This window comes from Odocoileus virginianus, chromosome 1, assembly GCF_023699985.2.
Source record: "Odocoileus virginianus isolate 20LAN1187 ecotype Illinois chromosome 1, Ovbor_1.2, whole genome shotgun sequence".
Lineage (NCBI taxonomy): Eukaryota > Metazoa > Chordata > Mammalia > Artiodactyla > Cervidae > Odocoileus > Odocoileus virginianus.
The window spans coordinates 1,053,504-1,070,475 of record NC_069674.1 but is presented as its reverse complement, the minus strand read 5'-3'; the positions used below and the strand labels follow the sequence as shown (position 1 = coordinate 1,070,475).

Sequence of the window (16,972 nt, the reverse complement as noted above, 5' to 3'; positions counted from 1 at the left end):
CAGCCCCAGAGGCCTGCATTTCCATGGCGGCAAGCATGTCACCCCAAGTCCGAGGCCGCACTCCTGGTCCTTCAGCCTTGTCTCCCCACTTCCTGCCCCCAGGCCTGGGAGCAGCTTGGGCAGTGGGGGCAGGAGAGCTCGGGAGCTTTGCTGTGGGGCCTTCTCTCATTTCTCTGGGAGACTTTATTCACTTATTTCTTGTTTTAGACAGTTCTGGGGGTCAGGAAACTTGGCGAGGCCTATAGCTGACTGAACTTGGAAGGTACCATCTACTGGAGACCGGATACCCTCCAGTGCATCTTACTGAGGTATTAATGTTGGCTGTTTCCCAGCAGAGATAAGACAGGTAAGAACCATCTAGATATCAGGAAGGAGTTCACACTTGGTACGTTTACCTGAGCACACCCTGCGGAATGTTCTGAAGGTGTTTATGACAGCAGCTGCCAAGCCTCCTGCTAAGATGCCACCAATTCTGAAGTCCCCTGGACCCAATGACTTTGGGTCCTGCACAGATTTTTCCTGAGAGACTGAGAAATGGCTGCAGCAGGAAGTTGAAACAAAACTTACCAGAAAAGTCTGTCAACTCTGACATTCCAACGCACTACAAACACTAACCCTTAAATGCACTTCAAGAGCCCAGTTTCTCGGTGTGTTGGGGGAGGGGGGCGTTCAGACACCTCAAAGCCAGAGACTGGGTGAGCCGCTCAGAAGCCGGGCCCCTCTCTGAATGGAGGCCGTGCCTGCTGCAGCCACACAGAGGTCTGGACGCACAGGGCAGGGCTCCCAGCACCTTCCAGAGGGTTCCTGAGGGCCTCACTGCATGCACTCTCCACGAGTCCACTGTGGGCTCTGCTGATAGTGGCAGTCAGCTGCTCCCAGGGTCTGATAACCCAGGACTCAGGGCAGGGCTGCTGGCGATCGCAAGGGAGCGGGGCCTGGAGCTTCAGAGGGCGCCCGTCCCACCCGGAGCAGAGTGGCCCCCGTGTAGCACTAAACTGGCACAGCCTTGGGGGGCTGTTGGGCCCCCTTCATCTCCACGGAGCCCCACGAGCAACCAGGCCCAGTGAACAAGCACCAGCTGGATTTTCTAGCAGGAGGATGTAGAAAGCGCGTCCTAAGTTCGGGCGTCCTGGTGAGCCTGGCTCTTTCACGGTTGACAGGACAGAATGAGCAGGGCCAGAGCCCGAGCGTGTCTGTGAGGACAGCTTGCAGCCTCCGCACCTGCACCAGCCTCCTGCGGGCACTGGCCCAGCCGCCTTTGTCCCTGCAAGGCACCCTTTCCCAGACGCCCCTGAGTCTGGGGCAAAGGCTTCCAAAGCTCAGAGTTCCGCTTCCTTCCCATCATGTATCTGACTTGACGCAACATGCTCATTTTAAAATTGAGAGTGAACTTGATTTTTTTAGCGTGGCACCATCTTGACCTCCCTCGGAGACACTGAGGGCCACCCTGGAAGGGCCAGAGTCCAGCGAAGGGCGGTTGCGTGTAGCAGGGATGGTCCAGGGGATGTTTCACTTGGCTGGGCACACCTTATATTTTGTGGCTCGCAGTTCCTGTTTTGAGGGCGGCCGCAAGTTTTCTTCATGATGTGAAAGGCAGAGAGTGCCTGGAGGTTCACAGGTTCACTCCCGGTTGACAGGGGCGGTGGAGCTGACGCCAGGGCCGGGGTGAGCAAGTCCCCCCCCTCCCCAGAATGATTCCTTCATCTTCCTCGGACAAGCACACATGCCTTTCTCAGGAGCAAAGTCAACACAACGACCCCAACCTCAAAGCAAGACATTTCACAGCCGCAGCGCTGGTGTCTGAATGAAGAGGTGGGTGTGTCCTCAAGGTGTTCGTCTGAGATGCCCTTGGAAGCCAGGACAGGAGGAAATTTGGGTCGCATCTCCCTGCTGCACCTGGCTCCATCACTGGGCCATTCTCCTCTCACGAGATCCGCAGTGGTAACTTCAGTCAAGAAGGGAAGGAGAAGAACCCCTCTCAAGAAGAGGCTGGCTGAACTAGTCCTCTGCGGGTGTCCCTTTCCTGAACCCCTGAAGAATTATTGGTGCTACTCCCATGTTCAAGAGCAGCGCTTTGAATTCCTCTCGTGTTCTATCCACTACCTATCCTAGGGTTTCACACTCATCACCTCCTTCTTCCTGGAACACCATACCAGACAGAGCCAGGACCATTTTCCAACTTTAGGCTGAAGGCTAAAGAAACTAAAGATCTTTAGGCTGAAGAAACTAAGGCTCCAAAAGATCAAGTAACTGATGTGGTGAAGGCCACAGAGCTAAGGGCTCGACCCAGCCCTGCCTCCTGCTAGCCACGTGATATCTGAGTAAACAGTTCAGCATCTTAAAGTGTCAGATTTATCAGCTGAAGTGTAGGGCAATGATGTCCAACTCACAGGGCTGTTGTGCTGAACGGCTTCCGTAAAAGGTGCCACGTGAGGCCTGGCAGAGGGAAGGGATTTAGAAACAAGGTCAGGATGACAGACGGACGCACACCTGACGGATGAAGGGTCGGCTGGGCTGGCGAAGCTCGCTGTGTGGCTGTGACGAGTCATCAGTGACCTCAGGAAGGTTTTCACAAACGCCAGGGAGGAACAGGTTCTCGAACTGCTTGGCTACGAGGGCAGAGGAGCCTTGAAGCGGCAGACTCTGGAGGTCACTGAGCTTCGCCATCCAGGCTTCCTTCCAGCCTGGACCACGGTGTAGACCCTCACCCGCATGGCTGGGACCCAGCTACGGACAGCGCGGAGGCCACCTCCACTGTGATCTCCTCACAAGGACCCCTCAGGACGGGGCTTTCCTGGGCTCCCCGGTCATGTCACTGACACTGCCGAGTATGTGGATACGTGGGCGAGTCAACAGTCTTCACTTCCCTCGAGGACGTGAATCATCGATGCTGCTGATGGTAATGTGAGCCGGGGGTCTGTAGAACTTGCTGGTTGACAGGGGCTCCAGCCGAGCGAACTGCTGTCTCTGGATGGTCTGCCAGTGTTGCCTCAGGGCCCTTGAGCTTCTCAATTTGCTGTTAAGACTGAGAGGGGACCATCACGCTGGCTGACAGCAGTTTCTCCACTTGGAGGGCGTGGCAGGGCTGTCTGAGATGGGCCAGCACTGTCCAGAGGGCTCCGAGTCCTCCACAGAGACCCCACGTCGGGCCGAGCTGCGGAGTGACCCAGCGGTCACCAGTTCCTTCCTGAATTTTGTGGGTCTCCTGATGGGTGAGCAAACCGCAAGCATCACCGGGGCTTCCTGCAGGATGGCCGTCCAGCTGAGCAGATGAGTGGCCATGAAGGTGGGTCACAGGGGCCAGAGCACGGAGACCCCCTGTTCTAACTAGGCATGGACCTCGCACTCAGTGTCTACGAGCGGAAGGCCCCTCAGGGCTCGGCCTGTGTGCCGGGCAGGAACGGACTCCACAGGCTTCAGGTTGTGGCCCACGCTGTCCCGGGGCTCCAGGGGTCAAAGGTTGAACTGTGCCCCCCAGGACCTTGGGCTGTGGCCTTGACAGGGAGCTGGGTCTGTGCAGAGCGGGTGGGCACAGTGAGCTCACAGGCGCGGGTGGGCCTCACCCCACGCGTCTGGGGCCCGGAGAGAAGCGGGGGTGGGGGTCTGAACTCAGACCCAGGCAGACAGAAGCGGGCATGCAGATGTGAAGACCGAGGAGACGGCCTGGGACAGACGCCCTCCAGAGCCCCGAGCGGGCAGCTTCACCCTGGGCCCGGCCTCCAGCCCGTGAGGACACAGCTCCGCGGCCCGGGCACGCCCGCCCCCGGAGCTGGCCTGTGTCTGGGCCTGGCTTCCTCAGGATGCACCCACCTGTGTGCCCTGCTCCTACGTCTCAGCTCTTCCGGGTCCCACACCTTCAGTGACCAAGAGCAGCAGTTTCCTACCAGCTGAAAAAAGTGAGTTTCCTATGAGGGAAGCAGGGGGCAGGTGCGAGGTGGGTCCTCAGGAGCCTGCAGGAAGGGGACGGGAGCTCTGCCCGGGGGCCCCAGCAGCCCCGGGACCGCGGGAGGCTGTGGGACCGGCCCTGGGCGGGCGCAGTGCAGACACCAGGGCCCCGTCCTCGTGCTCGGAGGCAGGGTGGTGGGGAGCACGGTGAGCGCATTTGCCGTAGCAGTCGTGTGGCACACACACAAGAACAACTGCAGAAACAAGAGCACAGGCCCCGACCAAGGAAACCGCACCGTCCGCGCCGTCCACACCATCTGCGCCATCCGCACCGTCCCACCCGGAGACCGTCAGTCCGCGCGCCCCGGTCACCCGCTTGTCCGAGTGAGGCACCCCGCCCCGGCTGAGTGGAGGCTGCAGTCAGACAGCGAGGGGTGTGGCCTCCAAGGGCCTGGGTGGGGGGCAGCTCAGCCATGCTTACACGAAATGGGAAACCCTGGTCTGCTGAGCACAGGGCGGTCAGCAGGAAGCAAGCAGCCTGCTCTAGGCTGACTGAGGGTCGCCGGAGGGTGACCCCGGGGTCACCTTTAGCTGACAGCCTGAGCATCAACAGGGCCCCGGGAGGAGATGTGACCCGAGCCTTTGGGACCGGGTCTGAGAACAAGATGAAACCCCCCACCCCCAGGCCTTGCCAATGAGGACGCCTGGGGAAGGAAGGGGAGCAAGTTTGGCAGGGACTCAGTGACTTTAACTGGAGAAGGCAATGGCAACCCACTCGTGTTCTTGCCTGGAGAATCCCAGGGACGCGGGAGCCTGGGGGGCCGTCCATGGGGTCGCACAGAGTCGGACACGACTGAAGCAACTTAGCAGCAGCAGAAGTCACCTTAACGGAGATGCAACTGTGACGGCAGGCGGGGAGAGGGGCCCAGAGGACACTCAGGACCGAGGCTGACGTGGCCAGAAGGGGGCCGGGGCGGGGGAGGCCCGCGGGGTCTGGGGACGGAGTCACAGGGACACGGGGTGGAGCAGCACGTCTGGCTCCGCTGCACCTGTGACCTGGCAGGGGGCGGCCGCCCGCACCCCCGCCCCACACGGAACCCTGGCCTTTGTGTGCGGCACAGGAGGGGACAGCATGGGAGGGTGGATCTTATAGGAGAGAAGAGCCCTCAGAGGGGAGGGGGCCAGGGCCCAGCACAGCCGGGGGAGCGCGGGGCTGGGGCTTAGGTCAAGACTTGAAGGAGATCGGGCATGGAGGGGACATGGCCCAGAAGCCTCCGAGGCCCCCAGTGCTTGACGCTGCTGCAGCAGATAATCTGTCCTCCTGGGTGTGCGAGTCGCTCAGTCGCGTCCAACTCTGCGGCCCCGTGGACTGTAGCCCTCCAGGCTCCTCCATCCATGGGATTCTCCAGGCAAGAACACTGGAGTGGGTTGCATTCCCTTCTCCAGGGGGTCTTCCCGACCCAGCAGATTCCAAAGCCTAAAGAAACAGTCTGGTTAGTTGTGCTTTTAGACCGTGAGGTCCACCAACACAGGTGTAAGTAGTGAGGAGGCAGTTCTGCTGCTTTGCTTCTTCATTTCCACCAGAAAAGCAGCTGACCTTATTTACAGTGTGGCTTTTCACACAGAAACATTTTTGTGAGGCTCTGGGCGAGCTCCGGCAGAGGGCGGGGTGGGGGGCAGAATTCAGCGGAGTGAGGCGGCGGGACCAGCAGAACCTGATCCACAGACCTAGCGTTTCAATGCCGCCCGTCTATGCTCGATACTCCTTCCGCCCAGAGCCTGGGGTGAGTCTGAATCAAGGTCATTCTCTGGGGTCCAGCCTCCAGCTGCGTCCAGGATCCTGGCCAGGACCGTACCTCTTCACCACGTCACCCCAACCTCCTCCCGGCCCGGCCTCCCTTCTCCACACCAAGGACCCTGGTGATGACCCTGGGCCTGTCTGGAAAACCCAGGCCCCTCTCCCTAAGTCAAGGTCAGCTGATGAGCAAACCTCAGTCTCACCTGCAACTACCCCTTCACACTGTCGCCAAGGCGGCACCTGCCTGTCTCCCAGGGGCAGGACGTGGGTCCTGGGGCTGGTCGTCTGCTGCCGCACGGGCAGGGGGCCGAGCGGGACCCGTCAGACTCAGGCTCCCTCTCAAGAGCAAAGCGACTCTGTGATCCGGGGTGTCTGCTGCCTGTCACAGGCCCGGGGCCTTGCGGGTGGTGCGCCCCTCACCCAGGGCTGAGATCAGCCCCGAGGCTGACGGAGACTGCAGTCAACCTGACGGCTCCCGAGGCCTCAGTCCGCTAGGAAGTCTGACTGCAGTGAGCAGCGGGAAGAGGGGGCAAGGAGAAGGGAGGGGAGGGGAGGAAGGCCAGAGACGGGAGTGCGGCCGGCAGGGTCTGACCCTCCCGCCAAACACTGGCTTCCTGGAAGTCCAAGCAGGTGACCACTCAGTTCAGTTCAGTCGCTCGGTTGTGTCCGATTGTGACCCCATGAATCGCAGCACGCCAGGCCTCCCTGTCCCTCACCAACTCTCGGAGTCTACGCAGACTCATGTCCATTGAGTCGGTGATGCCATCCAGCCATCTCATCCTCTGTCAGCCCCTTCTCCTCCTGCCTTCAATCTTTCCCAGCATCAGGGTCTTTTCCAACAAGTCAGTTCTTCCCATCAGGTGGCCAAAGTATTGGAGTTTCAGCTTCAGCATCAGTCCTTTCAATGAACACCCAGGAATGATCTCCTTTAGAATGGACTGGATCTCCTTGCAGTCCAAGGGACTCTCAAGCATCTTCTCCAACACCACAGTTCAAAAGCATCAATTATTCGGCACTCAGCTTTCTTCACAGTCCAACTCTCACATCCATACATGACCACTGGAAAAACCATAGCCTTGACTAGATAGACCTTTGTGGACAAAGTAATGTCTCTGCTTTTTAATATGCTGTCTAGGTTGGTCATAACTTTCCTTCCAAGGAGTGAGCGTCTTTTAATTTCATGGCTGCAGTCACCATCTGCAGGTAACCACTATTGCCAGTTGTAATGATGGGGTCACAGTTACGTAGGAGAAGCTCTTTACTTTTAAGAGACACAGGCTAAGCCATTTAGACACTTAAAAACCACTTTGAAATAGTTCAGCCAACAATGAGGTAAAGCAGACGGATCACACAAAAAAGGCAAAATAGTGAGTGGCAGCCATGTGGAGTCTGGCCCGTGTGGATGCAGGCAATCGTCAAATTATCACTTCAACCTGAGGGTCTGAAAACTTGTGCAATAAAAAGTGTGGGAGAAATGGTGCCCAGCCGGCTTTCTTTGCAAAGCACCCCCGGGACTGGGCAGCCAGGAGCCCCCGGGGTTAGGAGGACGGGGGACAACCCTCGTCACCCCCTGACGCCCTGGCTCACCTCTGGCTCCAGGTTCTCGGGCGGACGTTGCACACGTGGCCTTTCCGCTGCGCAGGCGTGTCCGGGCCGCAGGGGCGGCAGCAGGCGGGCCGGGGTCAGGCAGGGAGCAGCCGTGGGCATGCCCCTTCCGGGTCCGTGCCTTGGGAGGCAGCACCCTGCATTCATCTCCTTGAATACAACCTCATCAGTGACTCGAAAGCATCTGAAACACGTTTATAAACTGTGCGGATGGCAAATGCTGCCAAGGAGGCACTGTGGGGAGCAGGTGTCGAACTCCCCTAGACTTTGAACAAGGATGCATTTGTCGCAGGTGAATGCAGAGTCCAGAGCCAAGTTAGGATGAATGGATGGGGGCTGGGCCCTGTGAGGAGCCCATCACATGATGAACAGACACTGGGAACATCTGCACAGGGCCAACACAGCCCGGCGAGGCCCTCTGAAGCCTGTGAGCGGCTGCTCGGGGCGTGGGAGCCAGCACGGGTCCAGGAGAGGGGCCCAGCCCTGGCCCCCACCCCCGAGTTCCCCCGAAGCTGAGGCCCTGTGCAGCCTCACTGTGAGGTGAGATGTGCAGACACCAGGCCACAGGAGGTTGGACGTCTTACGTGTCCAGTGGTCCAGCTTCCAGGAAGGGAGTGAACCGGAGGCAGAAGCTGGACCCCAGTGGCTGAACTGTGTAGACCGTTGGTGCAGCCCCCAGCCCACCAGGCAGCCTCTCCGCTCTGGGGGGCTCTGGGGTGTTGTGCCCACAGCCTCGGGCTCCAATCCCAGAGGCTCTGGCCCTGCAGGGCTCAGCCCCATGAGGAGGCCCGGGAGCATCTGGAACATGGCCTTGGCCTCTTCTCTGCTTCCCTTAGAAACTCTTCAGCCCCAGGCAGCCCAGCCTCTGTGAAGGAATAAGCCCGCACGCATGCTGCCACAGGATTTCCTTTTTGGCACCAACATATCCACGGCCTCCCCCGTCTGGAGGCAGTTACTCAGCTCGTTCTGAGGCCATGCAAGGTGGGTGAGGAAAAGACAGCAGGTCAGGAACTTCTCTGGACGTGTCTCTTTCTGGGGCAGCTGCCTCACACGAGATGAGAAGAAATCTGGCTCGCTGTCAGATTCAGGAGAATTTCCCACGCCTGATCGCTACAGGCAAAGCCGGTCACTCAGATGTGACCACACCAGGATATTTACTGCCGAGATACTGCTCAGAGTGGGGAAAGTGTCAACCAAAGGTTTGCTTGGAAAGAAATTTTCTATGTGTTTTGAGGGCAGTGGTGCTTTGTCAAGGACGGCGGCTGTGGGTGTATTTTAGACGTTCAGTCCGTGGAAGTGTGAAGTCTTTGCTCACTTTCCCGACACGAGAGTCTCAGGTGAGTCCACAGAAACACGCTGGGTGTTCCGTCATCACAGGGCATACAGACAGATTCAAATCCCAGCCCCTTCATCTGTCAGGGGGAGGAGGCCCGGGAGGGGCGGGGGGCAGGCCCGGGAGCTTGGGGGTGGCACGTGACATGCTCAGCCAGCCACTGTCCTTCTCGTCACATGCGGCAGAAGCTGGTGCCACAGGTGATGCGGCTCCCGGGAAAAGCCGGGTGGGAGTCGCTCAGAGCTTCCCCTGCCCCGACTGCCAGGTAAGGCCAAGACGCGGCTATGAGGTGTCAGCAGCAACACCCTAAGGGCCACACCTCGAGACCCGGCTTCAAGGATCCTTCTGTCCATCCTCTGTGTGTGCATCCTCGACTTGACCTTCTCTCCAGTTTCATCGCTAAGTACCCCGTACCTCTGTGTCTCTCTCTTGCTATTGTAAGTCAGAATCACAGAATTTGTTTAAGATGGCACACTACCATAGCATCATATTCCTGTCCTTAGCTTGTAAAGAACAGGAATATGAGGGAATATTGCATAATTCTTTTAAAAATGCAAAAAAAAAATTAGAAAGCATTTTAAATTCTTTAAACTTCTGAGCTATATAACTAGACCCAGCACAGCACCAGCCAACATCTTGTAAATCGGCCTTCTTCTTTGAAAGACAATTTGTTTGCAGCTAGAACCTCCGGGCTGTCAGGGATGGGAAAGTCGCTGGTCCGGCCACTTTGAACCTCCCCCCAACCTGCTGATGGGGACACAGGGGGTGTCCCTGCCTCAGCTGGACCGGCCCCAGTGTGGGCGGGGCGTGGGGCGCAGGGAGATGTTTCAGGCGGGTGGCGGACCAGCAGAGACTGGACGGGTGGAGGGGCGGAGCCTGCACGCTGCCCTGGGGGGTCCAGGTGGGTGTCCTGGCCATGCCCATCAGGGAGCATGGCGGATGCCCAGCAGCACTCCTGTCTCTAGGGCATAGGGCTGACGTGGGCCCTGGGGGAGCGTGTCTGACACATGACACTGTAGTGAGTGCCCCAACACCCACGTGGCGTCAACATCGACTTCAGGGACCAGGGTTCGGAGGCCCACCCTGTCTACATGCTCTGCTCCATCACGGACATCGCTGCATGTGCAGAGGGAACAGCATGACAATATGAGGCAGGTCTTGGGAAGCGGCTGTTCTTCCTGGTGGAGTCTGGTGAGACCACCAGGAGTTAAAGCCATGCCATCACCCTAGGGTCCTGCTCAGGGAGGGTGCAGGCCAAGACCTGACCACAGGGTCTCTTTCTGCAAGCTGAGAAGGCGGGAGTGTGGAGGACCAGGCCAGGGATGTGTGTGCAGGACCAGACCCACGCACCCGGGGAGGCTCCGTCCTCCCGCCTGTCTGCAGGCCGGGCTCTGGGACGGCCACACGGTCAGAAATTGCAGCTTCTGTCTCACGCCCCGCGCCAGAGTCCAGCCGAGAAAGCACTTCCGTGTGGAGCGCTGGCTCCAGCCCACGAGCGGGTGGCAGGCTCGAGGCTCTGGTCTGAGGGCTCTCAGGGTCCTGGTCCCCTCGGGGCTGGACCCCCGCCCCCGCTGGAGGCTGAAGACAGGCTGTTCTACGTCCCTGAGGCCCTGGGCTGTGGACCCGCGGGCTGCAGGGCGTGTGGCCTGGAACGTGTCTCGTTCTGGTTGGCGCTGCAGGACAGCACTTGCGGAAGAGCCTTTGAACTTGAGTGTTTATTGTGCCCGACAACCAAGCAAACCAGAGGTTTCCACACAGGCTGACCGACTGCCCCATACGGCTACTCATTTGGGGTGCAATTGGAATCCCTCACCCAGATCCTCTCTGAAGACACGGGCCGAGCTCGTTGACTGGACGTCCCCGTGTCGGTCAGCAGTCCTTGGTGCTCAGTTCAGTTCAGTTGCTCAGTTGTGTCTGACTCTGTGACCCCAGGTACTTCAGCACGCCAAGACTCCCTGTCCATCACCAACTCCCGGACTAATGTCTCTGCTTTTTAATATGCTGTCTGGGTTGGTCATAACTTCTCTTTTAAGGAGCAAGCATCTTTTAATTTCATGGCTACAGTCACCATCTGCAGTGATTTTGGAGCCCAAAAAGATAAAGTCTGTCACTGTTTCCACTGTTTCCCCATCTATTTGCCATGAAGTGATAGGACCGGATGCTATGATCTTAGTTTTCTGAATGTTGAGCTTTAAGCCAAATTTTTCACTCTCCTCCTTCACTTTCATCAAGAGGTTCTTTAGTTCCTCTTCGCTTTCTGCCATTAGGGTGGTGTCATCTGCATGTCTGAGGTTACTGATATATTGATATTTCTTGGCGCACAGCAGGTACTTAAATTTTTATCTGTTTGTTATTTGCTTTCTAAATATAAAACATAAATTGCAACGGCTCCTATTTTTGGAGCTCTTTAGGGAAAAGCCCTTCAGACATCACAGAACTGGTCTGAACACCAACTAAACTGTTAGAAAAACCTTACACCTAGAAGCGTGTTCAGATTTTCACAGCAGTGTGTCGTTCCCGGGCTCGGGTCCAAAGCCACACGGGCGTGTGTCTTGGCTCTTCCTGTCCTGTGAGCAGGGAGTGAGTCGCTGCCGTGGCCCACGAGCCACAGTGTCGGCCGCTGCTTCCTCCGGGCAGACGGGCAGCACGAGCTGGGCTCCGGCCTTTGGGTAGCGCCGCCTGGCCCCCTGGCTCCCAGTGCAGGATGGAGGCTGTGTCCCCGCGAGGGTGCTGGCCTTCCCTCTGAGACCTGAGTGGCTTTGCTGAGCCCTCGGACACGTCAGCCCACAAAATATGTGTTGTCACGTCTGACGTCTGCCTGAATCCCTCCCACCCTCTGCCATAAACTCACTCCACGCGCAAAAGTCACGCATCACGTGAAGCTGGCGCTTACATCAGACACTTTGCTCACAAACACACGTCAGATTCCTGCCCCCACAGGGGGTGTGTATTAATCACAGACCACAGCCCCGCCCCTCCAACCCCAGCCTGGAATCTGCTGGAACATGGGAGGCTGGAGCATCTCCAGATACTGACGGAAGGCAGGAACGGAGTGGGAAGACGCACATTCAGCCCACGCATCCCTTCACGCCCCCAGGGGCCTCTGCCCCTGCAGTCGCCTGTCGGCCCACACAACGTAAGGGAGACAGAGGGCTGGCATCTCCCCGTGTCCCCTCTCTTGGCAGCGACTCCTGGCCAGGCAGCAGGTGCCCAGCGATGCTGGGGACACCCGTCTGCTCCTCCCATAGCCTGCCCGGCCTGCAGGACTGCCTCGCTGACCCCACAGCCCTGAGAGTCCAAGGGCGACGGTGTGACCCTCAGGACAAGGGAGGACGAGGCTCCAGGCGTTCGGAACCTGAGCCCAGAGCAATAGCAGCGTGAGAGCCTGAGCTTGCTGGAATCTACGTGTGCCCACCCCCACCGCCGCGCCACCAGGACCGGGTGGGGCTTGCAGGGCTCGGAATCTAAAATCGACACAAATGAACTTATTTACAAAACAGGGAGGGACACAGAGACACAGAAAACAAACTGTTAACAAAGGGGAGGCGGGGAAGGAATGACAGGAGTTTGGGACCAACACACACACGCTTCTGCACATAAAACACACGCAACAAGGACCTGCCGCGCTGCACGGGGAACTATACTCGGTATTCTGCAATAACCTGCGAGTGGAAAGAATCTGAAAAAGAACATGCGTGTGTCACTGAATCACTGCGCCATGCACCCGGAAGTAACACAACATCGTAAATCATTCTACGTCAAAAAAGGAACCAAGAGAAACGGCCGTTTGTCTGCAGAGGGGTAGATGCGGAGGAGGGAGTGCCCTGTGGCGGGAGGAGCCGAGAGGAGACCCCGGGCCGGCCGGAGCAGCCCCTCCCCGGCCCCCGCCACCCCGACCCCGGCGCCGGGCGGTACGTACAGGTGAGCACCGCCGGGCAGCGGTTCTTCGGCAGGTTCTCCTCCCTCTGGGCCACGAGCGAGCTGTTGGGCTCGGCCTGGTAGGCACACAGCGCCTCCCACTCCTTCTCCAGGCGGTTCTTGTTTTTCAGATGGTCCTCCATGTAGGCCTGCAACAGACAGCGAGCGTCGGCAGGGCCACCTCGGGGGCGTGGGCCCGGGGCGGCCCCGGGCGGAGCCCACGCTTCACCTGCGCGCGCGGGGTGGGGCGGGCTGGCACCGCGGCTGGGAGCGGGGCTGGGCACGAAGCAGACGTGGGGGGCGTGTGTCCCACGTCCCAGGGCAGGGGAGCCCGCGCCAAGCCCGCGCTGGGGCTGCTGACCCCGCTCCCACCTCTGTTGGCACAGAAGTCGTTTTCCTTAGAACTGGCCGGCTTCTCTGAACCCACCAGGGGGATGTAGTTTGCTCTGATGGGCGCAGTGTTAAAAAAACAAAACCCCAAACACAAACCAAATATCTGACCCTCTTCTGCTCTGATCTTAATTTTTCCAGGCACCTGCCTGTGGGCAGTGACACAGGAGAGGTGGACCGGGAAACTGGCCTCAGGAACATTCCCTCCACAGACTGGAGCCAGTCTTGTTCACTTGCCTTGCTGATCTGTTTAGCTGAGATGACAGCGGTTTTAAGGAAAAGAATTTCAAAGGACCGACCCAGGTGGTGTTATTGGGCCCAAAGGAAATAGTCTCATCTTCTAATGTCTTGCTTGTGGGTTTCCTCAAATATGTCCACACAGCAAAATGAAACACACACGCGCGTACATACACATGTGCACACACACACGGACGCAGGTCTCCAGCGGTCAGGCACTCCAGTGTCCTGCCAAGGTTTCCACCTCTTCCACGCCCACCCTGACCCCTCTGTCGTCCCCTTCCTCTGCTCAGTTCAGCGACCACCACTGCCCTTGGCTGCCCCGGCTCTTTGGCACCCACCCCAGGGGGCAGATGGGCACGTGAAATGGAAGGAAGCCCACCAGATGGTCGTGCCGATCTCACATCTCCCAGTAAAAAGCAGAGTACAGCTGATCTGAACAAACACCGACTCTGTCCACGTCGGGCCACGGGTGTGTGTATCAGTGCGCATGCGCTGAACCAGGGCATGGAAGCCGGGTGCCTGAGGGCGCTGCTCCAGGGGAGGGGTCACGCTCCAGGTTGCCTGGCCCAGCCGAGGTGCCCCTGACCTGTGGCCCCGGGAGGGCCATTGACAAGGCCCCAGGGGATTATCACATGTCCCTTAATCCCCTGCTACAGCCGCTTAGGGGACCAGCGGATGGCCTTGAGTGCCGATGACCAAGAACTGTGACTATGAGCCCCTTTTCAGGGACAGACCGTGAACCTCAGTAGCTCACCCTCGTGAGGAAGAGAAACGTCACAGCAGTTCTAAGCCCACCCCCTGACATAGCCCTTGGGTTTCAGGAAAAGAATTTCAAAGGACCAACCCAGGTGGTGTTATTGGGCCCAAAGTAAATAGTCTCATCTTCCAACATCTTGCTTGTGGGTTTTCAAATATGACCACACAGCAAAATGAAACATCTTTAAAGAAGGAACTTTAGGGCACAGTCCAGAAAATGTAAACCACAGACTGCTTTCTTTTGGGACAATCACCATGGAACATCACATACATATTTTTTGTTCCAAAGTTACTCTAATAAGGATGACATGTTTTGCATGATACAGTACTTAAATCTGTGGAAATACTGACCAGCTTATTATCTAGCCTAAAATATGGTGTGTACAGAGGTTCCAGGAAGGAGGGGTAGTTCCGGGTAAGTGTAGTCTCCGTTCTTCTGGGGTTACTTTTCCCAAGACCGGTTAATGTACAGTCTTACACATGGACATAAAACGGTTCCTGGCAAAATGATTCGGGATCCTCACTTTTCTTTGGAAAATGCTCGGTTCACAAAATCCATCAAGGAAGAATGAGCTTCTTTCTGAGAACTGCTGTTTTCTAGAAGTAAGCTATATGGAGAGCTGTTGGATCTCTCATATAACAGTAAGTCTCAGTTGTGTCTGACTCTTTGTGACCCCATGGACTGTATGTAGCCCACCAGGCTCCTCTGGCCATGGGATTCTCCGGGCAACAATAGTGGAATGGGTTGCCATTTCCTTCTCTGGGGGATCTTCCTGACCCGGGATCCAACCAGACTCTCCTGCATTGCACGCAGATTCTTCACTGCTTGAGCAATCGGGGCAGCCCCGATTGCTTTCAATAAAACATGATGGATTCTAAAATGATGAGCCTTGGAAGGTTTAATCCAATCTCAAATGTTGTCTGCAAAAGGGGCCTCATACTCTGGAGCCTGCGAGCTGCGACTACTGCGCCGTGCGCCCTCGAGCCCGAGCTCTGCCACAGGAGCCACCGTGGTCAGGGGCCCCGACTCGAGCAACTGGAGGGAGCTCGAGCGCAGCCAGAAATAAAATAAGTAAAAGAAAAGCAAACACTGAGGTAAAGTGTCTGTCCTCGCGACGTGCACTGCCACAGTCCTCTGTGTCTGTCCTGTGCCAGTCGTCTCAGTGTGAGCTGTTCTGTGCTTCTCTGTTAGCATCTTTACAAAGCGTCGTTTGCCGTAATAAATGCATATAATTCCCATCCACATCTGAGGAGCCTTTCCTCCTTACACCTGTGGATTAGCTGCTTTCCTTCTGAGACATGGGAGTGGGTTTCACATTGTCTGTGGGGAAGCTAGGCTTTGGTCGTAAAAGAATAAGTTTTATACAAAAACAAAACCTGCCACCATGACTTAATACCACGAGGCCCCTTCTTTTAAAGGATGTGAGGACAGGTGGAGGGATCCTCCCCAGACACAGTTGCCTCCTGGAATAACTAGGTAAGTGAACATGAAATTTAAACACTCTGCATGCTCCTCCCCCAGACCGTAGGTGTTCTAAAAGCTGACGCTTAAAATACGTTCATTTCATGTATGTGTCTGTGTGTGTGTGCATGCATGTGTGTGTGTGTGGGGGGGGGTAGTGGGAATGGCAGGAGGGCTTAGTTTAAAAAAAAGGTACCTATTTATTTCCATAAACAGCACAAGTAGAAAAGGACAGAAAATGAAGGGAAGCAGAGTGAAAACAGAAGCCGCTGATAACTCCCCCATCCGGAGGGAAGCCGTAAGGCTGCGGTAAACACCACCGTTCTTGGCACATGAATGGGCTGCTCTTTGTTGTTGCTCTTGTTTTTCTGTCCTGACAGCTGCTGCCCAGGCCTTCTTTGGATGACGCCAATACTACAGGGTTTTCTCACTTAAGCCGAAAAGATGCTGAGACGAGGGTCTTCCAGATGCACCATCCTGCTGCCTCCTCTCTGCTTCCTTCTTCAGGCCCCCTCCGGTTCCTTCACGGGCCGGGACTGTGGTCACAATACCACCTGCTCCAAACGCCGCCACTGGTACCCTGACAGCATGTGCTTTGTCCAGACTTCATGTTACCAACCTGCCACACTGACCCAGTAAGAACACTTCCCTGTTTGAACTCTTCCCCCGTCACCATCATTCTCAACACTTCATGCTGATTCTTCTGCCATGAATCCACCCAGACGCCCAGGTCAGTGCAGATGCCACCTCCTCCTTCAGGCCCGTCTCCGCCCTGATCTTCCTTTCCCACAACCCACTCCCCACATCAGATACTCACTATTGTAAAACCTGCGTCTCTGTGACATGAATCCCTTTCTGCTTTGTGGGTGCCAGGCCCTCCATCCTCTCGTGAGGTCACGTGTTCCAGGCTGGAGCTAATGTTGCATGCACTTAGCACAGTCGATATTTGTTGAATGACTGACATAATCTGGAAACCTGTATTTTGTTTTTCAGTTGCTAAGTCACGTCCAACTTTTTGCGACCCCATGGACTGCAGCACGTCAGGCTTTCCTGTGCATCACCATCTTCCAGAGTTTGCTCATTCATGTCCATTGAGTCAGTGATACTATCCAACTGTCTCATCTTCTGCCTTCCTCTTCTCCTCCCGCCTTCAACCTTTCCTCAAATCAGAGTCTTTTCCAACGAGTCAGCTCTTTGCATCAGGTGGCCAAAGTATTGGAGCTTTAGGTTCAGCATAAGTCCTTCCAATGAACATGCAGGGCTGCTTTCCTTTAGGACTGATTGGTTTGATCTCTCTGCACCAATCCACGAACTGGTGCAATGGACCCTCAAGAGTCTTCTCCAGCACCACAAATTGAAGTAATCTGTATTACCTCAATTGTCTATTGCTTATTGATAACTGGCATTCCAAAATTTTTGCCATCAAATCTAAAACTTGGAAGAACTGCCCCCAAAAGTACCATGAGGACTATGGAATGTTTCATTGAGTATTTCCTGCTGCCTTCTTCCTTTCTGAGTTACCCAAGGAATATCCATACAATTCATGTCGAATGTTCCTATGACAGTCTCAAGGTCTCACAGTTTG

At 56.5% G+C, this 16,972-nt stretch overlaps 1 protein-coding gene across 6 annotated transcripts in view; it reads right to left on the bottom strand.

Annotated features, from left to right (window-relative positions):
* Positions 1–16,972, bottom strand: part of PTPRN2 (protein tyrosine phosphatase receptor type N2) — a 606,878-nt gene that overhangs the window by 49,247 nt on the left and 540,659 nt on the right. For all 6 annotated transcript variants that reach the window (XM_070478762.1, XM_070478639.1, XM_070478844.1 and 3 more), the window contains one exon: positions 12,541–12,688. In XM_070478762.1, the coding sequence (XP_070334863.1) occupies positions 12,541–12,688 (148 nt within the window). The remainder of the gene's footprint in view (positions 1–12,540; positions 12,689–16,972) is intronic.